The sequence below is a fragment of the Rhinopithecus bieti genome, unplaced genomic scaffold (assembly GCF_001698545.2).
Source record: "Rhinopithecus bieti isolate Rb0 unplaced genomic scaffold, ASM169854v2 scaffold_20175, whole genome shotgun sequence".
Classification (NCBI taxonomy): domain Eukaryota; kingdom Metazoa; phylum Chordata; class Mammalia; order Primates; family Cercopithecidae; genus Rhinopithecus; species Rhinopithecus bieti.
The window spans coordinates 1,621,145-1,648,098 of record NW_016809984.1 but is presented as its reverse complement, the minus strand read 5'-3'; the positions used below and the strand labels follow the sequence as shown (position 1 = coordinate 1,648,098).

Genomic DNA, 26,954 nt, shown 5'->3' with positions numbered 1-26,954 from the left:
AGCAGGTGCAGTGGCTCGCAGCACTTTGGGAGGCTGAGGTGGGCGAATCACAATGTCGGGAGTTCGAGACCAGCCTTACCAAAATGGTGAAACACCATCTCTACTAAAAATACAAAAAATTAGCTGGACATGATGACGGGTGCTTGTAATCCCAGCTACTCAGGAAGCTGAGGTGGGAGAATCACTTGAACCTGGGAGTAGAGGTTGCAGTGAGCCGAGATCGCGCCACTGTGCTCCAGCCTGTAGACAGCAAGACTCCATCTCACACACACACACAAAAAAAGTGTCTGGACTCTTTCCTGATACCATATACAAAAATCAGTACTATATTCATAAAAGATCTAAATTTGAAAGATAAAACAATAATGCTTTTAAGGGAAAGATAGTAATGTATTCTTCTGACCTGGGAGTAGGCAAGAATTACTAAATAGAATATGAAATGAATCAACCACTGAAAAAGTGATAAAGTGAACTATTTTAAAATTATGAACTATTTGTCATCAACAGTCGTCATTAAGAGAGTTAAAAGACAAATAATAGACTAAGATATATGTCTAACAAATGATTTGTATCCAGAATACATAAATAACTACTACAAAGCAAGAAAAAAGATGAACAGTTTAGTAGAAAAAAAGGCAAAAAATTAAAAATACATTTCATAAATATGATTACCAACTAGCCGATAAGCATTTCTAAAGATATTTAACCTTATTAGTCAAGAGAAACGTGAAAATTAAAACCATAGAATAGTTAAATTGAAAAAGGAGGAAACACCAAGTGTTGATTAGGATGTAGAGCAAATGAACTCCTATATACTACTAAAAGAAATGCAAATTGATACAAATACTTTGAAAAATGATGTTGCAGTGTCAGTTAAAGTTAAACAGGCACATATCCTATAGACTGGAGGTTCCATCCTTAGGTATAGAGCCAATAAAAATTCTTCCAACTGTTCACCCAAAGATACCCAATAATTTGATGTAAATTTTTTTGAGTCGTGCTGTTCATAGCAGCACGACTCAAAAAAAAATCTCTAGATGAAAACTCACAAATGACTATCAAGAATAGGGTGGGCACAGCAAAAAAAAAACAAAAAACAAAAAAAAACAACCATATATATATATATACACCTAACAATAGGCTAAATCTCATAAAATTAATTTTAATTTTGAGGTCAGGCGTGGTGGCTCACCCCCATAATTCTAGCACTTTGGGAGGCCAAAGAGGGTGGATCACAAAGTCAAGAGACCATTCTGGCCAATAAGGTGAAACCCCATCTCTACTAAAAATACAAAAATTAGCTGGGCATGGTGGTGCATGCCTGCAGTCCCAGCTACTCAGAAGGCTGAGGCAGGAGAATCGCTTGAACCGGGGAGGTAGAGGTTGCAGTGAGCCGAGATCGCACCAGTGCACTCCAGTCTGGCAACAGAGCAAGATTCCGTCCAAAAAAGAAAAAAAAAGAAGACATATTTAATAGAACTTGAAGTTTACAAATTTGAAAATATGGATGAAGTGGACACCATCTTACTATATGCCAAGGGAAGAATGGTTAAACTATGGCATACTCATATAATGGAATATCACTCAATGATACAAGGAATTATCTAATATTTGCAACAATAAAGATGAATCTCAAAAATGTGCTGAATGAAAGAGGCTTTCCACTACACTATATGATTCCATTCATATGAAGTTCTGCAACAAGCAAAACTAAACTAAGGTGGAGATAAATCATCAGTGATTACCTGTTAAGGGGTACAAGTCAGAATAACTATTGGGAAATGTCGTAAGATAACTTTCTGTAGTGATGGTAACATTCTGTATCTTTGGGTATAGAATGGTTTGGCTTACACATGTATTGTCGTTTGCCATAATTCAACAAATGTGCGCCAAAGAATTGTGCAAAATGTATTAATAAAAACTCTTTGTATGTGCGTTGTATATAAGTGTAATATCTGAAGATAAATAACTATAATCAGACTTTGGACTGTAGCTAATAATATACATGGTGAGAAATTTATGAAAAAGTGAACTGGTTTCTAGAACTTACTTTCAAATGCATAGAAATCAGATAGTTTAACAGATGAATGAAGTGTGGGATAAGTGACAAATATGAGAAAGCAAAGTAAAATACTAATGGTGAAATTTAAGTGGTAGGTAATGGGTATTATTGTAAACTTATTTCAGTCTTCCCATATGTTTGAAAAGTTCAATACAAAATTGTTGGAAAAAATCCATTTTCCATTTCTTTTAAAAAAAAGTTAAAGTAAGAATATAAAGGTGGTTGCTAATATATATCAACAAAATAATTCTCTTAAGCCAGTAGCTAACTTTGTGCTTGATACTTTGACCACGAATTTCCATTAAAGTCAAGCATAAAATAAGGGTTGCCAACCATCATCACTTTAATTATATTATTCTGGAAGAAATAGACAATACAATTAGACATATGAATGTATAAGATAATATTAATACAAAGAAAATTATCCTTATTTTCCTATAATGTAATTCTATACTTAATATCCAGAGAAGGGACTACAAAAACATTTTTTATAAACAATAGGAGATTTAACTTGATCAATTATATAATAAATAGAAATAAATATACTGTATAAACATAATATAAAGTAAAAATAATAAATACAAAGTAATAGCAAGAAAAGAAGCATTACAATAAAAGAAGCACAACTTACAAAATATAATGGATTATATTTACAATAGAAACCAAGGATGTGAAATACCTAGGGAAAACATCATAATTCATATGCAACAAAACATATAAGAGAAACACAAAACTCAGTTAAGAAATATATGTATACATGGGCCGGGCACGGTGGCTCACACCTGTAAGCCCAGCATTTTGGGTGGCCAAGGCAGGTGGATCGCCTGTGGTCAGGAGTTCGAGGCCAGCCTGGCCAAAACAGTGAAATCCTGTTTCTATTAAAAATACAAAAATTAGCTGGGTGTGGTGGTAGGCGCCCATAATCCCAGCTACTCAGGAGGCTGAGGCACAAGAATTGCTTGAACCTGGGAGGCAGAGGTTGCAGTGAGCCAAGATCCGCGCCACTGCACTCCAGCCTGGTGACAAAGTGAGACTCTGTCTCAAAAAAAAGAAAGGAAAGAATTATATGTATATATGAAAAGAACTGAAATGGAGATACTTTCTAAGTTTTTATAACAAGAAGATTCAAATCTATCAAAATGTCAATATTGTTTGAAATTTAACTGAAATTCAATACTGTCCTAATTAATACCTCAAGAAGATATTTAATTTAGAATATGGGGCAAATAAATACAATTTAAATATATAAATACATACAACCTTTATGAAAAAGTCCCAAGCCACAACTAATCAGCGTTCAAGTAGCTGATATTTTATGGAAGCTACTCAGGGAGAACACCTGTGTTCTTTAGTACATATTCACTGGGACCTCTATTGCCAGCAACATAATTCCAGAGGGCTCTTGTTGTAGCAAGTGGCCTGAGTTCTGTAAGTGACTCAACCAGTGACTCAGGTAAATGCTAATCTATTTTCTATCACTATGGATTTCTCTATTTGCATGTGCTTAATGGCCTCTATTCTCAAAGAATACATAGTCTAGCCCACAAACTTTTAACCTTTCTACCACAATCCTTGGAATCACACCTAAGGTACTTTTAGTAGCACCTGTAATCGCCCTCCACTTTGGACTTTATAATCCACAGGTTAACATTCTTGTTAGCTTTTCCTGCTCTTCCTTTTTCTCAACCCTGCTTCCCTCACGATCTTAATATTGTTATTTTAATAAGGTAAGAAAGAAAGAACTCTAAACAAATCAGAGGCCCAGAAGCCATGCCACCCCCGCCCTTTCCCCACTTCGCATATTCATCTCTTTTCAATAACACCCCGTAGGCCACCAAAAGGGACCTTATTTCTCTGACCTCGGTCACCTCCTGGTCAGGTATGCAGTTTATCCTTTCCGAGTGGGGAATATCTGGGCACTCTGGAGTAAATGAAGTATCTGCATAGGAATTAAAGGATAAAGTTGAAAATGTGTAGTGTAATCACAGCTCCAGGAAGGAAGCCAGCAAAGTTACAGACTTTCAGTCAATTCTCCACACAACAGATCACCAGTAGCTGGTATCTACATTTGTATACAATGTTTAACACTTCTCCAAGCTGGTATCTATATTTGCATGTGATGTTTAACACTTCTCCAAGGTTAAATATTTTATTTCTACTTTGCTTTTTATACAGATACAATTTATATACCATAAAATTCATCCTCTTAAAGTATATGTCAATTGTTTTTAGTTATGAAGTTGTACAACCTATGACCACTATCAAATTCCAGAACAATTTCATCACCCCAAAAAGAAATGGCATACACATTAGCAGTTATTTTCTATTCCCGTGTTCTCCCAGTTCCTCCCAGTCCCTGGTAAACACTCATCTATTTTCTATCACTATGGATTTGCCTATTCTGAACATTTCCTATAAAAAGATTCTAAAATTTGTGGCCTTTTGTGCCTGGCTCCTTTCACTTGGCCTACGGTTTTGCAGGTTAATCCATGTTGTAGTATGTATCAGTGCTTCATTGCTTTTAATGGCTGAATCACAATTTTTGTGTGTGGATATACACATTTTGTTTATCCATCGATTCATGTACATTTGGGTTGTTTCTATTTTTTGAGCATTATACATAATTCTGCCGTGAGCATTCAAAAGTTTTTCTGTGAACTACGTTTTCGGGTCTCTTGGTTATATATCTAGAAGTGGAATTGTTAGGTCATGTGGTCAACTCTATCTTTAGCTTTCCGAGGAACTGACAAAGTTTTCCAAAGTCACCACACCATTTTGCATTCCCATTAGCCATGTAGAACAATTCCAGTTTCTCTGTAACCTCAGCAACACTTGTTTTTATCTGTTTTTAATTATAGTCATCCTAGTGGGTGTGAAAGCGGTATGTTATTGTTTTGACTTGCGCTTCCCAAATATCCGATGATGTTGAATATACTTCCATGGGTTTAGTGGCCATTTATAGATTTCCTTGGGATAAATGTCTATTTAAATGTTTTACTCATTTAGAAACCTTTTTAAAAAAAAATTGGATTTGTAGTATTTCTTTATACATCCTAAGAGAATATATTCTCTTATATTCCAATGTATTATGTTAGAATGTATAAAGAAATATATTTGCAGCCGGGCGCGGTGGCTCAAGCCTGTAATCCCAGCACTTTGGGAGGCCGAGACGGGCGGATCACGAGGTCAGGAGATGAAGACCATCCTGGCTAACCCGGTGAAACCCCGTCTCTACTAAAAAATACAAAAAACTAGCCGGGCGAGGTGGCGGGCGCCTGTAGTCCCAGCTACTCGGGAGTTGGGAGGCTGAGGCAGGAGAATGGCGTGAACCCAGGAGGCGGAGCTTGCAGTGAGCTGAGATCGGGCCACTGCACTCCAGCCTGGGCGACAGAGCAAGACTCCGTCTCAATAAAAAAGAAATATATTTGCAAATGATGTATCTGATAAGGGCCTAACATCAGATATGTCATCTGCAGATATGTTCCCTGAATCTGTGGATTGTTGTTCACATTCTTGATAGTTTTCTTCAAAGTGTGCTTCAAAGCACGAAGTTTTTTTCAATTTTGATGAAGTCCAATTTGCCTATTTTTTTCTTTGGTTGCTGTGCTTTGGGTATCATCTAAGAAGCTGTTGTCTAATCCAAGGTCACAGACATTTTTATTTATGCTTTCTTTGAGTTTTATAGTTTTGGCTCTTATATTTAGGTTTTTGATAAATTTTGAGTTAATGTTTATATATGCTGTCAGGTAGGGATCCAACATTATTTTTTTTGTTGTTGTTACCAGGGAAGACCTGATTAAATAGCTGGGAAAGTCTTTTTTTATTTACTGTTTTTTCTTTAGTCTCTTATATATAGGCACAGCTGCTTAAAAACACCAGATGACTCAGGCTACATATCAGGAAAATATTATTGGCCTCATTGGAAACAAACACCTTCACTCAACATTAGCTATTCTTACTTTAGCCTTTATCAACTTTGTGGACTCTTCTCCCCATAACAACAGCAGAAGTAGGGCTGGCTCATGGACTCCATGAACCATCTGAAATCCATAATTTCATCAGAATTTGGAGGAAACAGTTACTGTGGGCAGTAGCAGGTGCCCTTTAATGCTTTTGTTTTAATTCAAAACAAAGCCCCCAAATATATTCACTATCACTCTCTTTATGGCTCTACGTGTTTGTGTATATATGTATATATTTCAATAAAAATTTGTCTTAGAACTGGATTCCTGCAATATGCAACAACATGGATGAACCTTGAGGACATTATGCAAAGTGAATTAAGCCAGTCACAAAAGGACAAATACTCTGGGATTCCACTTAAATAAATTATCTAAAATAGTCAAACTCATAGAGGCAAAGAAGAGAATGGTGGTTGTCAGGAGTTAGGAGAAACAGGGATTGCAGAGTTGCTAATCCCCATGTATAACATTTCAGTTATGCAAGATGAATAAGTTCCAGAAATCTGATGCACAACATCATTTCAATAGATAACAATACTGTCTTATACACTTAAAAATCCAGTAAGAGGGTAGATGTTATGTTAACTGTTCTTACCACAATAAAAACAAATTGATTTTAAAGCCCCCCTTTCAACCCATGGAAATATATCTTCAAAAAAGAAAAAAGAACCCAGAGAAAAGTTCAGTATGAAAGACAGTTAAAAGCATAACTACTCTGCATAAATCAGAATGTGGTTTAGGGTGAATGCAAGTGTGAAGATCTAGTTTTATATCAAATAAAAGAAACCAATTGTTCATATACACTGGATAGCAATCTTATGAGACTTGTAATCAAAAAAATGTTTTAGAGGGGAGAAGTAGGGATAAGCTCAAAGTGGCTTACATCAATGGTTTTCAGATCATCTTTCAAAGTTATAAATAGTCCCTAGAAAGTGTCTTCATGTTTACTCTGGAGAGAGATGAAAAGAGATGGAGCAGGTAGGGTTCTACCATCAGGACAGCTTCTTTTCACTGTAGGCTCAATTCACATCTGTAAAGTGAGTTTGTCAAGCAGAACAAAGCCCAAATTCAGCTTTAACTGAAAATATGTTTTTGAATTATATACATTTTATTATTTAGAGTAGAATATGTGCATGAAAGAGAAGGCATTCTGTTTGATGCTTCCGGGTGTCTGAGAGAGAGAGCGAGAGAGACAGACAGATAGAACAGTTTCAAAGGCACCTGTGAAGAAACTATAGCTATGTATGTTGGTATAACCAAGCCAACTTAATGTAACCTCCCTGTAACCTTAGTTTCCTTTTCCATAATATAATGGGACTGGAGGCACTGTTACCTTAACAGTCCTTTCTCATTGAAGGCAGTATGACTTCACAACTCTGGGTTGAAGGGCAGGCATCTGGTGAGCCTAATTTTGCATCTTGTTAAAATTGCACCAAATGGGGCTTGGGAGACCCTAAATATCACTACCATTCAGGGTTTCAGTGCAGAAAAAGAACACTTATCTTTTGGAGTTTAACTTACAATAATTGGGGATGTGAATTTTGAATACCGCAATGTAGTGGCATATTGAAAAGTAAAAGAATAAAATAATCTCTTTGGCATTTAGAGGGGACTTCCTTTACCCAGCCTTCCAACCCACAAGCATCTCATTTACCTGAAAGTTCCTCCAACACAAGAAGCAGCAAGAGGATATCTATGACCACCACAGTTAGGCAGAAGATGATCAGAAGGACTTCCAATACACTGAGCTTCCTTGCCATCTAGATAGACACAGATAATTGGGTTAAAACAAATCACAAAGCCCCACCAATCTAAGAGGATACATAATCATTGTGATTGTGAAATTGTTTGCAAGATGACTTTGATTATCAGCATTCTCTTTACATAATCTAAAGAATATTTGTTTCCATTTACCAGTGTCCCTAACTAACTCTAGCTTTACATCCAACACCTGTAGAGCCCTTGACTTTTTTGCATGCAGAGGAATTGAGGATTGTCCAAGGAAAAGTATATCAGGCATGAAGAATTGAAGGGAAATTGTTGTGGAATAACACACAGAAGATAGATGAGGGGCTGAGGTAGCTCACAAAATCCTTTAGATGTCACTTTGATCTTCACATCTACCTAATGTAGTAGACAGGAAGGTATGCTCAAGGAGAGAGAAAATAGCAAAACTTAAATCTAAGTCTTCCTCTTTCAACTGCCCTGGGGATGATGCTGAAGTCACTGTTTAGGCTGTTTAAACATCACTGACATGCTTAAGGATCTGGTAACAAAAACATCCCAATGCCCACGATAAGGCTTGCTGGTATGTTCACACCACACAACTCACATAAATTTGGTGGATCCCAGTAACCCTGAAGATCATTTATTGACCCAAAATTTAAATTATTTTCTATATTGGAGGATGTACTGAACTGGGAATCAAAGGGCTTGAATTCTTGTCCTGATTTTCTTACTAACAGATGGGCTATTTACCTATTCGGACCTGTATTTCTTCATCCACAAAAATGAGATCAGACACTGGATGTGTTCTCATTTTTCTGCTCTGATTACAGTAAATCTAACATTATTACATGTCTCGCAGATCCATGACAGCCTCAGCTGCCAGGCCTTAATTGCCATTCCATCTCCACCATCCCCAAACGTTAGCTAGCCCCTGGAATTTATCATCCTCAGAACTGTTCCACTTTTGAAATTGTAAATCCATATGTAAATGAGCAATGTCCTTTTACTATCTCATTGTCTTACTTTATTTTATTGATTGATTGATTGATTGATTGATTGATTTTGAGACAGAGTTTTGCTCTTGTTGCCCAGGCTGGAGTGCAATGGCACGATCTCAACTCACTGCAACCTCTGCCTCCTGGGTTCAAGCGATTCTCCTGCCTCAGCCTCCCAAGTAGCTGGGATTACAGGTATGTGTCCTGTAATCCCAGCTAATGTCCTGCTAATTTTGTATTTTTAGTAGAGCCAAGGTTTCTCCATGTTGGTCACGCTGGTCTCGAACTCCTGACCTCAGGTGATCTGCCCACCTCTGCCTCCCAAAGTGCTGGGATTACAGACGTGACCCACCACACCCAGCCTGCCTTACTTTATTTTAAAAAAGCATTTTATCACATCAAGGCTACTGTTATCTTTCCATTTCCTTTTAATCTCCTAGCCCTTCCTAGCTGTTAACCTGAAAAGACCTAGGCCTCAGTGTTGATTATTTCACTTGCCATTGCTCTCATCTTCCTTGTTCTCTATCTGCTAACAGAATCTGCAGGATGAAACTATCCATCCAAACATCTGCCTCTGTGCTGACACACCTAGCTCAAGGGAGATGCCACTGAGGCTCATAATCTCCTAAATAAACTGGGCCTGCAAGCCAACTGATGGTCTTGACAGTGGCTCTCGCTTTTCACAGCAGTAATTTTTATTTTATTTTATTTTATTGTTTTGGAGATGGAGTCTCACCCTGGAGTGCAGGGGCATGATTTCAACTTGCTGTGACCTCCACCTCCCAGGTTCAAGGGATTCTCCTGCCTCAGCTTCCTGAGTAGCAGAGACTACAGGTGCGTGCCACTACGTCTGGCTAATTTTTTGTATTTTTAGTAGAGATCTGGTTTCACCATGTTAGCGAGGCTGGTCTCAAATTCCTGACCTCAAATGATCCACCCACCTCGGCCTCCCAAAGTGCTGGGATTACAGGGGTGAGCCACTGTGCCTGGCCTCATAGCAGTAATTTAAAAAATTGATCCTTCTATCCTTCTTTTCAGGACTGACCTGTTACCTACACTCTTATTCTCATACAATATCATTGATGATATAAAATAGAAAGTAACTATTTTTCAGAAACTACTCCATCTCTCTGCTTCTCAACCCAAGCTTTTCCACAAAAGGTTATTCACATCTAAGTAAATTCTTACTTTTCCCCCTCTATTCTCAGGGAAACAGTTTTTCCTCTTCTTGTGTAAGTATAATCCTTGCATCTATTATCTAGATCTCATAGCTGTTGAATTTCCCAAAAATCTCATTCCGCCAATTATCTCTTCTTTTCTTGCAGAATCAATTTCACTCTCTGAGTATTTTTTCTTCATAAATATACCCCAAATCACCTCAAACTCTGTTAATGACTCTGTGTGCTTCTCCAGGTAACATAATAACTTTCTTTTTCCTTTCATAGCTAATCCTCCAGAACGATAATTCCACACTTTCTATATTCCCTTCCTCATATTGGCTTGGCTGTGTTTTCTGCATTCCACTGGAAATGCTCCCACCGAGGTTACCAGTGATATAGTAGCTGAATACAATGAACACTGTCTTGACCACTTAACCACTTCCTCCTCCATGAAGCTTTCCACCTATGGATTCCTTGATAAGAATCTTGGCTTTCCACCTATATTTCTGGCTTATCTTCAGTATTCTTTGTAGTCTCCTATTCCTTTCCTTCTTCTTCTTTTTTTTTTTTTTGAGGCGTAGTCTCACTCTGTTGCCCAGGCTGGATCTCGGCCTGATCTCGCTTGATGACACGATCTCGGCTCACTACAACCTCTGTCTCCCAGGTTCAAGTGATTTTCCGGCCTCAGGCCCCCAAGTAGCTGGGACCTGCCATCATGGCCTGCTGATTTTTCTATTTTTGTAGAGATGGGGTTTCATCATGTTGGTCAGGATGGTCTTGAACTCCTAACCTCAGGTGATCTGCCTGCCTCGGCCTCCCAAAGTACTGGGATTACAGGCATGAGCCACCACCCTCGGCCCTATTTCATTAAATGTTGATGTCCCCCAAATTCTGATATAGGTTTCTTTTTTAAACTATGCACACTCCTTGAATAATCTCCACCTCTCATGTGACTTTATGTGACATGTGATGGCAATCCAACCTGTATTTCTAGCCCAGGGATTTAGATTCGTATATTAAACTGCCTGTTGGATGTCCCATAGATTCAACCAAATTTAACATGTTTAAACCTGAAATCATCTCTCCCCACACTTCAGTCCCAGTTCCTACCAATTTGGCCAAATTATTTGTTCCTCAAATAATTAATAACTTGAGGAATAGAATCACATTTAAAAAAAAAAGCAACCTAGGAATCTTTTTTAATTCCTCTCATTCTGTTAGTTCCCATAGCCATTTACCAGTTCAGTCAGACTACTTTCCTGGTATCTTTGGGTCATTACACAAGTGACCAGCACAAACAGGGTCATTTGGATCTCCTATGTTCAAGCTTTTAGTGGATCTCTGAATAAACCAAAAACCCTTTAGCTTTGTGATCAAAGGTCTTCATGGCACCTCCTAAACCCAGCTGCTCAGCCTCTCCTCTCCCCATATTCCCACCATACTAAACCAGCACTTATGCAGCAACAAGCTATTAAATATAAGTCAACAGGGACAAAGAATGTTCTCTCTCTTGTTTTTATGTTTATTTTGCATCTCCTCTTACTTTACATTTCCCTGTATCCCTGCTCTTCTCAACTCCTCCCCAATGCCATGACCATTTCTACAAATATTTTATATAGGTATATAGCTTCAATTTTTAATTACAGTAACCTTTAGGTTAATGTGTAATAATTCCATAAAGGAAGCAGTTTAATATTGAAATAGAGGTAAGGAACTAGGATCTACAGGTAATTTGACAACAGGCCTTTAGGAAGAACCCTTAGCCCTTGGAGACTTGAGGTTTGGGATTAGAATTGGGGTTTATTAACTATTCTTTACCATTTACCTAAATTAATCAGTTGTCTCTCTTTTAGTCTAAATTATTTAAAAGACATACTCTAATCCCCATAAAATACATATTGTATTGCTGTATTCTCATAAAGTCCCTGCATTGAAGCTGATCAGACAGATATCATGATTTCCATTTTACAGATGAATATTAAGGAATTTTGTCTAGTCACGGTTAGTGGTGAAACTGAGACAAACACTAAGAGCCGCTACTTTTTAAAATAGTACTTGAATACTCTCTCCACAGTGTGTCCTAGGCTCCAGAGCTTAAAGACTTAGAGGATCAGTCTCCAATGGTGGAATTTCAGGTAGTGAAAGAATGAAGGACCTACCCCAAGAGAGCTATGGTATCAAACTTCATTTCTTACACATACAGCCCACAACTCAATACCACAGCAAACGCATTATTCATCAATTGGTCTCTTTCTCCAAGTATTATTTCTCTCCACAGGGAGACTTTTTCTTTCTAGCCTGTAAAAATCAGCAGCAGGGACCCACTCCACAGCTCCTCAATCCTCCTGAGGGAACAGGTCCAGCACCTTAGCTCAGGAAGTTGAGGAACGCTGGGAATAACCCTAGGTATTTTCCTGCCTTAGGAGCTATTGCCATTCAGACAGAGGACAGGATGGGGGTTCCTAAAGGTAGAAATTCTTCCCGCCTTAGAAACCCTTCCTGCCCAAAGCTGGGAGGAATTCACCTTCCTCCAAATCCATGCTATCTTGAGATAGTTTCCAGAAGGATCCCATCTGTTTCCTCTGTCCTTAATTTCTCCCAGTGAGAGAGGAGGATCTCACACCAGACTTCCCCGAACTTGTCCTCCAAACACAGACAACACACACGCGTGCACACACACACACACACACACACATCTCTCCTCTCCATCAACTGTCTCATCCTCACTCCTCATCTTTTTTGGAAAAGGAAGAAAATATTAAGTCCAGGAGAAAAACATGGGCATCCAGATCACTTAACAGAGCAGCAGACAGAAAATCACACAAAGAGAAAGGGACCCCCCCCGCCCTTGTTCAAAGCACTGCTTGCATGCAGAAGCGTACTCACCGCATCACCTTTTTTCTGTGCTGTGTGTCTCCCTCAGCGATTCATAGGAAGCACTGAGCAAAGGTAAATGGGCCGAGGTAGCCAGCTTCTGCCACGATTAATTTATTGCCCTATAAAGTTGACAGTAACTGGAGGAGGGGAGTGCATATTCCAATAGACCATAAAAGAACCCTTGCTCTCCATGTGACATAGAATGAAAGCTCCTTTTGTTAATAAAAGGGGAAGGTGGTGTTTTTTCTAATCATTGTCCCTCCTCTGTATCCCTATTCATATCTGATTACTTTGATTGTCAAGTTATGCTTCCTCATCTGTACATGTAGCCTAAAGGGCTCAAGAGCTAGGGTCTTGTCTGTCTTCTTCACTGTTGTATCTCCTGTGCTTAGCACTCTGCCCAATATCCATAGTTCTTTTTAAAGATATAGCTATTTATTTAATAAGTAAGTGAAAGATGGATTAGCTCTCAGTTCATCACTTTGTTCTTTGCTCCATTTTCACCCTCCAGAGTTCTCTTGGTATAACTCAGCTTTTCATTAATTCGAATGACCCTTTCCACCAATTATTCTAAATAGTGAAGTACCGTTAAGGTAGAAATTATGCAAATCTGTCCAGGCGCAGTGGCTCACACCTGTAATCCCAGCACTTTGGGAGGCCAAGGCAGGTAGATCACCTGAGGTCAGGAGTTCGAGACCAGCCTGGCCAATGTGGTGAAACCCTGTCTCTACAGCTAGGTGTGATGGCAGGCGGCTGCAATCCCAGCTACCCAGGAGGCTGAGGCAGGAGAATCGCTTGAACTCGGGAGGCGGAGGTTGCAGTGAGCTGAGATTGCCCCATTGCACTCCAGCCTGGGCAACGAGAGCAAAACTCCATTTCAAAAAATAAAAATAAAAAAGAAAGAAAGTATACACACCTAAAGTGGGAAGACGCCTCTAGTGGATATTTGTCATGTTCTTTCATGGCTCAGCATCTTTCAAAACTTCTTGATAAGATGGGGGAGGTGGAGAGGGAGACAAGGGTTGAAACACTATCTACTCACTACCTAGGTGACAGGTTCAATCAAACCCCAAACCTCAGCATCACACAATATACCCTTGAAACAAACCTGTATATGCACCCTGAATCGTAGACCCTGAATCTAAAATAAAAGTTGAAAGAAAAATTATAAACAAAGGATCCTTAAAAAGAAAAAGAAAAAAAAATACCTCTTACTTAAATCAACTTAAGGAATTTTTCTCCAAATCCTGCCTCCCCAAAGAAACAGCTGGAAATTCTCTTTCGCAGCCTCTCTTTCACCCATGGTAGAGGCAAGTGACTGGAGCTTTGGGAATGAGATATTCCCTTGAGTGACTTACATCCAGAAGAAGGTGTAGATAAGGAGGTACCATGTAAAACCCAGGATGTTGGAAAGATAGCTCGTTTCAGAGGCAGCAGGGACAAAAGACCTAGGGGCATCCTATGCTCAGTATTTGAGGTTGCAAGCTGCCAGATATGTGCTCAGGGCAGTGGCAGTAGAAACCCCTACAGGGTAACCTGGGGCTTGTCCCTAGACACATGGCCTACAAACCTGACTCTCTAGTCCTACTGGAGTTTCAATGAGTCACCAATATCTTTTTAAAAGTTTTCTTAAGCTAGCTAAAGTGGATTTTTTAATTGACATATAATTTCCAAGCCATAAGATTCACTCTTTTAAAGTACACAATTCAGTGTTTAAAAAAAAAAAAAAATTACAAAATTCTGAAACAGTCACCACTATCTAATTCCAGAATATTTTGTCACACCCCAAAAAACAATTAGTGGTCACTCTCCGTCCCCATCTCCCCCCATTTCTGCAGCCACTAACCTACTTTCTGTCCTTATGGATTTGCCTATTTTGAACATTTCATATAAATGCAGTCATACAATATGTGGCCATCTGTGTCTGGCTTCTTTTACTTGGCATAATATTTTCCAAGTTCATCAATGCCATTTCAGGTATCAGTGTTTGTTCCTTTCCATGTCTGGATAGTATCCCCTGCATGGATAGACCACATTTGGTTTATCCATCTATCAGTTGATATACATCTAGGTTGTTGATACTTTTTGCCTGTTATGAACAATGGTGCTATGAGCCAGCATGGTTTTTTTAAAATTCTGCTTGGTATATACCCAGGAGTGGAATCACAGGTCATGTGATAAGTCTTTAACTTTCTGAAGGACTACAAAACTGCTTTCTAATGTGGCAGCACCATTTTACATCCCCATTCCTGCCAGTAATATATGAGGGTAGAGAGGGCTCTTTTGGTGGCACCTAAGAACTGTAAATAACAGTGTTCATAGCAGTGAATCCTTTGTGTTTGCTTCAAATGCTCAGTATATGGAAAACCACACATATGCACACACACACACACACATACACACACACACAGAGAGAGAGAGAGAGAGAGAGAGAGAGAGAGAGAGAGAGACTAGGTTTCTGCATTTATGAACTCCTGGAATGACATATGCAGCTTTTCATTTGCCCCAGTACAAGGTGGCCTTTGTTACAGGGGAAACATACCAAGATCTCATTTCAAATTGGGAAGACATCCTGGCAAGATCAAGAAGGGAGATTTATTGCTACATAAGATCTTTCTATTCTTTGTGTGATATTTTACCTTTAACTCCCCACATGCTGTGCACATTTGTGACTTCGTTTATGTAATGGTGGTAACCAACAATCCCAGCTAATCTATAACCTGTTTCCTAAAGTGCAGAAAATAGCTACCTTCACCATCCCTTCTTGCTAACTACCTGGAAGATATTGGATCACCACACTGGTGTTGACCAACGAGAAAAATAACAGAGCCACTTTGAAGGGTAGAGACAGGCACGTGACCTGACATCTTCCAGTTGTCTATCGGTAACAAGGCACAGTAAAGTTACCTCTTGGTGGAACTCAAACAGTTGTCAAAGCAAGCTGCTGGTTGGAATCATCAGATCAGAAACTTGTAATATGAGTCACCCCTAACCTCCAAAACACCATTCTTCAAGGCCAGGTGCAAAACTCTCAATGACTCTGCTGCTATGACAAGAACAAAGAAATATTGTTGAGATCTTGATGACATCTGCCATGGCCAAAAAAACCTTATCTTTGTAGGTATATATGACATTTAACGTTATAACATTAATAAGAAAGGAATAGATGTCTTCCTATTTAAGTGAAAGAGTTTGAGAGTGTTATTTTTTATTTTGGCACACCTATGAAGAAAGAAAGTAAAATTATATGATCCGAAGAACAGAGCATATGTGGAAAAGGAAGGCCCCCAGCCTCTTCCTGAATAGCTGGGCAGGAGTTGTAAGCATAAGTCCATGTTGTAGGGGCTGCTCTGGGATGGCCATAAATGGATATGGTTCCATGAGAGGTGGTTCTCAGAGTGTGGTCTCACTCTTCAATGTGCTAGAAGCCAATACTCTGACAAAGGGTTTTGAAGAAAAGGCTTTTATTGCAAGTCGACTCACAGGAGACAGAGTCCAGCTCAAACCTGTCTTCCTGTGCTGGCTTTAAGGAAGTATTTTTATCAGAAAAGGCTTAGGGGATGGATGCTGTGATTAGCTGGTGATTGGTGAAAGAAAGGGGAGATCTAGAAAGTCCTCAGGCATGCACAGTTATCTCTTCAGGCCTCATCATGGGTCCCATGTGCAAATTTGGGAGGCAGTTAGTATGAAACCATGGTGGAAATTCAGGCTGTGACATCAGCAAGCTCTCTCTGCGTTAACTCCGGCAAGCCATATTGGTTCCAGCCGATATCTCTTTTTCATACATTTCTGGCTGAAATTTAGCATTTTGTTAGGTTATGAATGTAGACAACAGAGCACAGTAGTTTTCACAGAGCATGAATTTGTCAAAAATGGAATCACAGATCTTTCCACATTACATTATGATATTTTAGTGGATATCTCAAAATATTGTTGATGTTGATCATTACATTGAAATTATGGCATTGTTACTTCCACTGTTGGATCTTTTCATTTAATTTGATAATGAAAAAAACACATCTCATGGGTTACTATATCAATTTTTCTTTAATATTTGGATAAGTATCTTGTAATGTAAGTTTTCTTTGAAATAGCATGCATTTTGCTTGATGCATTTAAAAACAATGTTGTGAGGAGGAATTCCGTAGGTTTCACTAGGCTGTCAGTGGGGTCCCTGACACTTCACATGCTCCAAAACCCCACTGGCCTCACTAGGGCCTCGGCCGTCAGAATTATGTAGTCAGAATGCTTCTCTTTAAGCACTTTGTGGCAGCCAGAGCCAAATTCCACCAATAGATCCTTGATGGTAACATTAAATATTTCTTAAATATCAAGTAAATAATGTTTTCATCATTGTGACCTTCCTGAGTTTGTTAGAGTTGACAAGTTTCCCACATTTTTGATCAAAGGATTCTCATGGCCAGTTTTCGGTATTTCACCAGTTTTCTAGTTAGCTCAGGCCCTCATCCAAACACCCCTTATTGTGATAATTACATGATTTAACAATATTGTTTGCCTCTAGCCTTATGCAGGTGCTGACACACGAGTGTGCAGGGAGAATGAATGACTTCCTGGTCGTAAGAAAAGAAGAAAACACAGGGAAGTAGACTCACTCATTCCAAACACATTCATTTTCAACTCATTTTCAGGTAATATTAAAAGTTAATATTCCTGTTGAACATTAATATATAATTTCCTTATCTCAAATTTTAACCCTATAGAATTTTAAGCAAGAGGGTTGCAATCCCTATTTTTAAGGGAGTTGGTATTTTCCTAAATTTAGCAATTACTATGATGATTAAAATAGTAATCAATAGACCCTTCCACAAACCTACATCTTATAAAAGACTCCTTGCAGAGATGTAAGAAAAAGACAATTATAAAGGTTATCATCCTATTGGTGGATTTGGCTGCAGGTTCTGTGATGCCAAAGAGAACCAGAAAGACAAACTCAGAAGAGTTTGCTAAACAACAACCTTAACCCCAAACAGAGATTACTCATGTTCAAAATAGCACAAAATTCAAAATTACTTGCAAATTCACTTGTTTTATTTTTATCCGGCATATAAATTGCATATTTTTATGTGAAATGTGGTTATATACATTAGAAATAAGATGTACACACTTCAAAGCACACTACTGCAAAATAAATTATTTTTAACCTCCAAACTCTCTTTTCAGCTTTGCCTGCTCAGATCTCAATCTCACCACTAGCCCTTTATGCTAAAGATTTCGCAAGACCCTCTTGTCTCAGCTGAGTTGACTCTTCCTTTTTCCTCCCCATGAGGCTGTTGATAATTTTACATTATGCTCTTACTATGATCACTTTTACTATCATCTTCTGTTTCCTCTGATCTTTCCTTGTGTTTGCCTGTTCTTTGCTTATCATGCTCCCCCCACCAATAACCAATTAGGTGTATTATTCCCCCTGCTGCCTATAATCAACTAGCAGATATTCTTTCTGGATACTTTCTTGAGATGCTGATTAGCTTCAAGACCTGGAACTGTCACGGAAAGTTTTTTCTTGTGTGTTTAACAAGAGAATGGGGTCCATTCCATGATTACACACATGGACATACATACACTTCATCATGGACCCGGTTCATCTTCAGTCAATGTCATATGAGGAACAATCACTACCATACTAACCACACAGAGACATTCAGGTAATGCATAGATTTTCCACACCTCCCTAACTGCCCATCCCACAGGGCTAACATTTAACCTTTAGGGTTCACACACAAAACATATAACAAAATTAACAAAAATATTTCACCAACAGTGGGTATGAACCAATTAGCAAAACACAATAATTTTTATGAGTATGAAGTATAAGTAGTTTCAAAGTTGTTCATAGTTAGAATCTTGCTCTAAAAATTCACGGAGTGCTTCTCCATGTCAATGAAGTAAAATTATGTACACTGATGTTTCTGTCAGTCACATCGATGCTTAATACCTGTTAGAAACCAAAGGAAAAGAATTGGGCATCTGGCATTGAAATTTACAGCATGCAAATAAATTAGGTGCAAGTATATGGTCCAAATAACCCCCTAATACTTCTATATTGTATTGTCTAGTTAAAAGATTGCCCTCAAAGTTTCAGATGAGAAAAGTGTTTTCTAATTTTTTAGAGTACAAAGAATATTCAATGGTAGAGATGGGCCTTTAACTAATTCAAGATTTATTTATATTATGTCTTAATATTTTATGTTTACCATTCAAAATATTAAATGGTAGAGATGGGCCAGGTGCGGTGGCTCACACCGGTAATCCCAGCACTCTGGGAGGCCCAGGCAGTTGGATCATTTGAGGTCAGGAGTTTGAGACCAGCCTGGCCAACATGGTAAAACCCCGGCTCTACTAAAAATACAAAAGTTAGCCAGGCGTGGTGGTGGGTGCTTGTAATCCCAGCTACTCGGGAGGCTGAGGCAGGAGAATCACTTGAACCCAGGAGGTGGAGACTGCACTGAGCTAAGATTGCACCACTGTACTTCAGCCTGGGCAATAGAGTGAGATTCAATGTAAAAACAAAAACAAAAAAAGAAAAAAAAAAAGTTCAATATGCAACCACTGAAGAGAAACAACTGCACAAACTGGAGAGAACGCCCTCTTTTCCATTCTACAGAGGTGCTGATTTTCCTTGGCACCATCCTTCTGTTTCCTCCTTCTCCTATTCCTCTATTCACCCCAGTGTTTGCCCAGCAAGAGTCCACTATTCCTGCTTCTTCCTAGGCAGATGCTGTCAAGAAGGTTTCACTGCATGTGCCCTCATCAGCTTGCATGTCTGTCCATGAGCTGGTCAGCAGCAGGATTGGGCAAAGTCCTTTAAGGTATAGTTGGGGAAGTTGTTGACAAGAAAACCACAAGTATGAGGAAGTAAATGTAAAAAATGCAAAACTGAAAGAAAACTTTTGTTTCAGGTTTAATCATCAGGAAGGATTATGAAAGAAAAAAAGTTCAGGAAAAAATCGGGATAATAAGTGTCAGAACCACTACACTGCATTAATCCCAAGGTAGAGATTTTTCATGTGACCAGAGTGTGTCTTGTAATCAATAACCATAGAATACTGTGAGCCAGGCAGCACTCATGGCATAATCATTATTGTCTGTGCCCGCGTAAGCTTCATTGCTATTACTGTGTTATGAATAGATGGGCTGAAAACATTTAAGGATTATTACAGGAAGGAATAGTTAGTAAGATCAAGAAAGCACTAGGATAAAAATGTATATAAAGTGTGTCAGTGGCTTGGGAAAAAACTTCATAGACACTAGTGGAAGGATTTTTATAAAGTGCTGAATCACCAACACCTTTTGCGGTACAGAGGAAATATCTTACTAACACATATTTTTCTTCAAAATAATAATAAATACAATAAACTATTTAAATAATAAAAAAAGTTTAATACAAATTTAAATAGTACAATTTAAATATGATACAAATTGGTTAAGCTATTTCTAGTGCTTCTTCACATTTAGGGTCTACCTCTTCTAAATTACTTTGAGGCAGAATCAGCAATGTCTCTCCACTCAACATTTTCCTCCATATTATCACTTACAGAAATGAAACATATAGCTAAAAATTTATGTCTAAAGAAGTTTCAACAACCTTCTATAAGTTTATTATAAAAATTTGAGGCTGGGCACGGTGGCTCACACCTGTAATCACAGCACTTTTGGAGGCCGAGGCAGGCAGATCACAATGTCAGGAGATCGAGACCATCCTGGCTAACATGGTGAAAACCTGTTTCTACTAAAAATTCAAAAAATTAGCCAGGCGTGGTGGTGGGGCCTGAAGCCATAGCTACTTGGGAAGGCTGAGGCAAAGAGAATGGTGTGAACACCACCTGGGAGGCGGATGCTCCTGCAGTGAGCCTGAGATCACGCCCACTGCACTCCAGTCCAGGGCGAACAATCGAGACTCCGCCTCAAAAAAAAAAAAAAAGAAAAAAAAAAAAAAAAATTGAGTGATAAGGAAGCATTCTATCATAGTTTTGTCATCCCTTTTTCTTTCTTTGTGGCACATGAAATAATGAAGCATATTTGATATATTTGGTATCATATTTGATAAAATATGATAGTTCAACCTATTTGGAAAGTTGATCTCTGAGGCAGAGGTGAGGGAGTCAAGACAAAGTTTTACATAGGTTTGCAGACAAGGAGACAAACATGGAAAGTAAGAATCCAGGCCATGGATTCCAAATGATGATAAACCATGATTTTTCATTCATCTCCATGTGGTCCATTCCTAACACACTGAAAACTCAGGGATTCCTGGAGGGCCTGGTAGGAGAGGGCATCATTTGGAAGGGAAGCAGTCAGGCACTGCACTAGGCATATTAAGGGTGGAAAATACCATTTGCACTTTTCACCGGTCACAAACCTGTGTCGTGGGGTAATTGTTGAAGGATGGTGTTATGGCCATGCCGCTCACAGATATGCTGACACTGGTAATGGGGACACTGCCCACTCCCCAGATTTCAATGTAGCCCAGTTTCAAAGGATTTGTATCAGTGATGTAATTGTTGAAAATTATATGGCTTTGCATCGTATTCTGTCGAATTGGAGAATTAAAAAAAAAGATAATAGCAGAATTAGTTCACATTTTTTCTAACCTCTTTTTAGGCACAAATGTAGATCATAAAGTAAGACAGCTTCAGAGTCACCATCTTGTGTCTTTGGATCACAGAAATCATGATTTCATCACTCTGTCTCCTATTGCCAACTCCCATCCACTTTGCATTGACAAAGAGCTGCAGGGTCTTTTGCACTGCCCTGAACTCTACAGGAGACAAAAGTCTCAACTGTCAAGATACTTATATTCTACAGGTGGAGGAATCACAAAATGTGCAGACCATTCCAAGGTAACTTAGGAACAAGGGCTAGATAACAGAAACAGCCCATCCATCTGTAACATGGTAAACTGGAATAATGATCATTACTGATGAGATGAGGATAGGTTTAATAGCAGAAAGCCTCCTGGGAGCATAGTAAATTTCCACCAGAAGTCTAGAGAAGTAGAAGAATGTGAATTAGCAACATGAGCAATGAAGAATTTCTAGGTGGTATTTTATGCCCTTATGATATTCAGCATCCTCCTAAACCAGTGGAATCCTATTCTCACTTCATATCAGTCACACTCACCTGGCTGGCAGAAAAGTTGGCCAAGTAATAGAGTCCTTTCCCATAGGTATCTGCAAACAAACAACAAGATAAACATGGCCTGGGCCTGTGCTGTAGAACTCTATGCTATAGAATATGTAAATGCTCTTCTAATTTTCTACTTGTCTTGGAGAAGTAGACTTCCAAGTTACTTGTTGAGGGAGTAAGGCTTATCTTCGTTTTTATTTTCTGTCTTTTGAGTGTTCTATTTGAAAATGTAAGTCCTCTTTATGGAGACTAATCAAACCCTGCCCCCATACTCAGTTTGCACAAAATGTTTGAAATGAATGTGTATAGATGCATCTGTGTGACAGAGTCACTTCATATAACACAGTTTCCTGACACCATTTTTAAGTCACTTTTCTTCCTTGTGGTCTACTATTCCCAGCATCTTCCTAATCAGCTCAGAATTTCCAGGTTTCTTTTGCTGTGTGTACACATGTCTGCACACACATTTATATGCACATACATACATAAACACCGACACTGGTGTCTTGGTGGGTTTATCTTGAGGTATTAGGCAAATTTAAAAATGTGATCTCCAGAGAACAAAGATGATCAAAGAAAAGGCTTCTTTGTCCTTTATACTAAATGTGTGCCACAGGCCCAGGAAGAATATGGAGTTCAGCACAGCCAGTGAACGTGAACTACTCAACAGTTTGGTTTCAAGTATTCCCATCCTACACCCTGCCCTCGTGGCTGTCACACTCTTCCCTGTGTGCTGGCCCCTTTCTTTTTCTTTCTCTTTTCTTTCTTTCTTTTTTTTTTTTTTTTTTCCTGAGATGGAGCCTCACTCTTGTTGCCCGGGCTGGAGTGCAATGGTGTGATCTCGGCTCACTGCAACCTCTGCCTCCCAGGTACAAGCAATTCTCCTACCTCAGCCTCCCTAGTAGCTGGGATTACAGGCATGTGCCACCACACCTGGCTAATTTTTTTTTGTATTTTTAGTAGAAATGGGGTTTCTCCATGTTGGTGAGGCTGGTCTCGAACTCCCAAACTCAGGTGATCTGGCCGCCTTGGCCTCTCAAAGTGCTGGGATTACAGGCATGAGCCACTGAGCCCAGTCATGCTGGCGCCTTTCTAAATGACTCACTACTCAGTCAGTTGCCACTGGCTATCCCTTACAACTGTGCTAAGAGAGTAGTCACTAGTAAAATGTAACTGTTTAAACTTAAGCTTGTTAAGATTGAATAAAATTAAAAATTCAGTTCTTCAGATGCACTTGTCACACATTTCAAGTGCTCGATAGCCACATATGCCTAGTAGATACAATATTGAACAGCAGAAGATATAGAACATTGCCATCACTGCAGAAAGTTCTGTGGGACAGCACTTGTCTAGAAATAGCTAATAATTTCTTGAGCAATCCTCCTGAGCGTTTACCAATTCCTATAAACTCCTAATAGAAAATATCCCATAAAAAATACAATTGATAGAGGTATTACCCCTCTTACTGGGAGAGTAAACCATGTAATTAGGCAATGTGTCCTTGACCATAAATCCTCTGAAATTTTATCTCAGCTGGCTACAGATAAACTTTCCCCATGGCTCCCATATTGCTACCTTCTATAGTGGACTACAACAGTTGCATAATGGGAGGTGACTCAGAACTGAGCTTCATTTACATGAGGAATAAAGATCACGTCCAATGTGGATTACAACCTTGAATTAACAAATGATTATATTTTAAAATGCAACATTGTTTTACCAGGAAAAAGGTGAAAGCAGGCCTGTAAGATAATCCAGGAATGTAGTCAGTGCCATCAGCATGAATCCCAGGTGACCCCTACTCACCAATGCTTTGCCCATCATCCCAGAAGAGCCAGCCCTCAGCAGTTCCCTCATCATCCAAGGCAATTTTGAAGCCCATGAACTTCTGGCGGCTGCAGTGAGGTAGGAGAGAGGCATTAGCTAAAAGCAAAGCCACAGCCACACACCAAGAGTTTATATACAAACATAAAGCAGCAAAGGGAAGTGCTTTGGGGGATAAAAACTGCATACTAGAATTCAAGAGACTTGTGACTTAGTTCTAATTCTGTCTCCATCTGGCTATATGACTTCATATCATGAACAAATGAATTAGTGAATGAATCAAGAGGATTCTCCTTTAAGGCTCTTAAAGTAATGACAACCAAATGAACTGGGTTCTTTCTTTACCTTTTGAAAGGAAAATCCTGATGCTGAAATCTTTCTGTTTTCGTGACCTAATATCCAAAACATGTGGAGGCAGTTCTACTTTCAAATGTCTTAAGTTCTTCATTTTTATTTAAATCTTTGGAATCAAATGAATAGGGAGTCTAAGAATTTTAGTATTGATACCAGAGAGATGTGAATTTTAGTCCACGTTCATGTACTTACTAGCTGTGTGACTCTGAGCAAATCACTTAGCCTTTTTGCTCATGTATGAAATAAATGGTGGTAACACGACTAATCTCACAGAATTTATGTTTTCCTTTTGCTAAGAAAAAATAATTTCCACATGGAAATGCCCATATTCATATAGCTCTAGGCACAGGGCAAGCACTCACTGGATGTTACTTATGGTTAATTGATACATAGACTTTGATCTAGAATTTTAACATCTTGTAGAGGAATAAATAATTTTTCAGCAATAGTTTTCTTAGGAAAGCTTCAATTAGACCCAATAGTGTACTAAAACTATTATGAATCATGGCTGCTCCTATTTTGACTTCCATTTCAATCGTGAGATTGAAAGATGACACTCTTAGACCTATCATCTCACTCCCTTAGACACAAAAGAGCTGTTAGTAATTAGTCGAAGAGGGTAGAGTCTGAAAAAGGTTAAAGTACAAACAAGCACAAAGAAAAAACAAGTGTTGAGTAAAATTGCATGTGGGTTTGAGAGTGATGCTTACATTTTGGTGGACTTCATTACAGATTGTTCAGCTAACTGACATGTAAAAGAAAACCTGAGTCCTGTCATTCACCTTAAGTGGGTGTTCAGTGCAGGCTCTTGCCAGGGCAGGATGTAGCCCCCACGGACATGAAGATTAATGTGGTCAAGAGGGGCTGGCAAGGTCTTCCACTCTCCTCTTGCATTAATATCCACACCCTGTGGGCAGAAGAAGGTAAGAGATGATGAAGGAGAAAACAGGCCGCTCCCTGAACAATGCATCCTGCCAGACATCTCATCCTCCCCTCTGAACTTATGCCTGCTCATCACCCTTCGCCACATACCTGCCATTACCCATTCTGCATTCACCCAGTGCTGCATGAAATCGCACAAGGTTGCTATCATATCTTGTTAGGGTCTATGCCTTTGCTTCCACCGTACAAACTACATCTGCCTGATGTGTGACAGAAAGAGGTGCTACTCTCTCATCTGAATCAGAAACCTAACCTAAGGGACTATCCTTCCATCCTACATGTTCTCAACTAGAGCAGGGCTTTTCAGTCTCAGCACGATTGAGATTTGGGGCCAGACAATTCTCTGGTGATGGGGCTATCTGTGCCTTTTGATACTCAGCAGAATCCTCAGATGTCAGCAGCATCTCCTCCTCACCCTGTTGTGACAACAAAAAATATCTCCAGGCATTGCCAAATGTCACCTGGTAGGCAAAATCCTCTCATTTGAGAGCTTCTACTTTACAGGTAAGAAGCAATTATTGTTGACAATATGTAAACAAATATGCATGGCTGTGTTCCAATAAAACTTTATTTGCAAATCAGCTAACAATCAGATTTGGTTGTAGGCCATAGTTTGCCAGCTTGTGCTCTAGAACGAGTAATAGGTGCCCAAAATTGGGAAGATTAATTAAGGTGACACTTCTTCATTAATCCTAACTATAAAATTCATCTTCATTTTAATTAAACATCAAAATTTCAGCTTTTTCTAAACAGCTTGCACCATGATTTCTTTTGTCTTTCCCTCTTCAACCAAAGACATCTTCTGTTACTGAATGAGAGACTCAACATGCACACTCAGGATAAAGGCCAGTCTCACTTAAAGAAAGCTGGCCACTCTTCCTAGGGAAGGCATGGCTGGGAAGCACATAGCAGAGCCTTAACATGTTACCACCCTAAAGGCAGATCTAGACTAGCAACAGGAAGGGGAGTCTAGAGCAGTGGGGAGGATTTGGGCTCCAGTGGACTGAGAAGAGAAGGAACAAAATTGCACATCCTTCTCCAGTTTTCACCTAATCTCACTGCAATCCCCTTGGATGAAAGGGGCCAGCACATGCTCTGCTTCTTGTAACCCTGTTTGCACCCTTTTGCTGTATTGCCAGCCCTCAACTATGTTCTCAAAAGTCAGAAGAAAGGCCTCATTAGAGACCGAGGAAATGCCTTCTTTGATTCTACCCCAAGAATCAGGGTCTGACTTGTCAGGCTCTCAGCAAGAGACCACCTCCCCAGAGCTGCCCTGGAAGACCCTGGCTTCCCAGCTGAGTCTTTGGGAATCATACTAGCAATGAAACTATGCGGCAAGGAGCTCTTCATTGCTGCCTCATTTCTAAAGGCACTTGCGCTGCTCAGACTCACAAGGGTTGGGTGCCACACCTCTGTGTGTGTTTTGCACATTGCCTGATCACTTGTTTACCCTAGGTAATTATGTGCATCGCCCTTCTTTGAGCATCTATGCTATGGAAGGAGATATTTAATAAAAAGACAGAGACAAACTCTATGCTTACGAACTTACAGCAGGCAAATACATAAACATTAAAAATAAAACCTATAGTTTGCAACACAGTCTCAAATGTTGGCTAGCATCTGCCTTTACAAAATGTAGTCAATAGCCGGGCGCGGTGGCTCAAGCCTGTAATCCCAGCACTTTGGGAGGCCGAGGCGGGTGGATCACGAGGTCAGGAGATCGAGACCCTCCTGGCTAACACGGTGAAACCCCGTCTCTACTAAAAATACAAAAAACTAGCCGGGCGAGGTGGTGGGCGCCTGTAGTCCCAGCTACTCGGAGGCTGAGGCGGGAGAATGGCGGGAACCCGGGAGGCGGAGCTTGCAGTGAGCCGAGATCCGGCCACTGCACTCCAGCCTGGGC

At 39.5% G+C, this 26,954-nt stretch overlaps 2 protein-coding genes across 6 annotated transcripts in view; both read right to left on the bottom strand.

The window, feature by feature from the left end:
- Nucleotides 1–12,843, bottom strand: part of MGAM2 (maltase-glucoamylase 2 (putative)) — a 107,540-nt gene extending 94,697 nt beyond the window's left edge. Inside the window, exons 1-3 of the mRNA XM_017891086.1 lie at nt 12,794–12,843; nt 7,679–7,784; nt 3,922–4,001 (exon numbers count right to left, since the gene is read on the bottom strand). Coding sequence (XP_017746575.1) covers nt 3,922–4,001; nt 7,679–7,784 — 186 coding nt within the window. The 5' untranslated portion in view covers nt 12,794–12,843. The remainder of the gene's footprint in view (nt 1–3,921; nt 4,002–7,678; nt 7,785–12,793) is intronic.
- A 4,968-nt stretch (nt 12,844–17,811) lies between these two features.
- MGAM (maltase-glucoamylase) overlaps nt 17,812–26,954 on the bottom strand; it is a 116,364-nt gene continuing 107,221 nt past the window's right edge. For all 5 annotated transcript variants that reach the window (XM_017891075.1, XM_017891076.1, XM_017891079.1 and 2 more), the window contains 5 exons: nt 24,892–25,016; nt 23,738–23,826; nt 21,926–21,975; nt 21,165–21,335; nt 17,812–18,740 (listed from right to left, as the gene is read on the bottom strand). In XM_017891075.1, the coding sequence (XP_017746564.1) occupies nt 18,663–18,740; nt 21,165–21,335; nt 21,926–21,975; nt 23,738–23,826; nt 24,892–25,016 (513 nt within the window). In that variant the 3' untranslated portion in view covers nt 17,812–18,662. The remainder of the gene's footprint in view (nt 18,741–21,164; nt 21,336–21,925; nt 21,976–23,737; nt 23,827–24,891; nt 25,017–26,954) is intronic.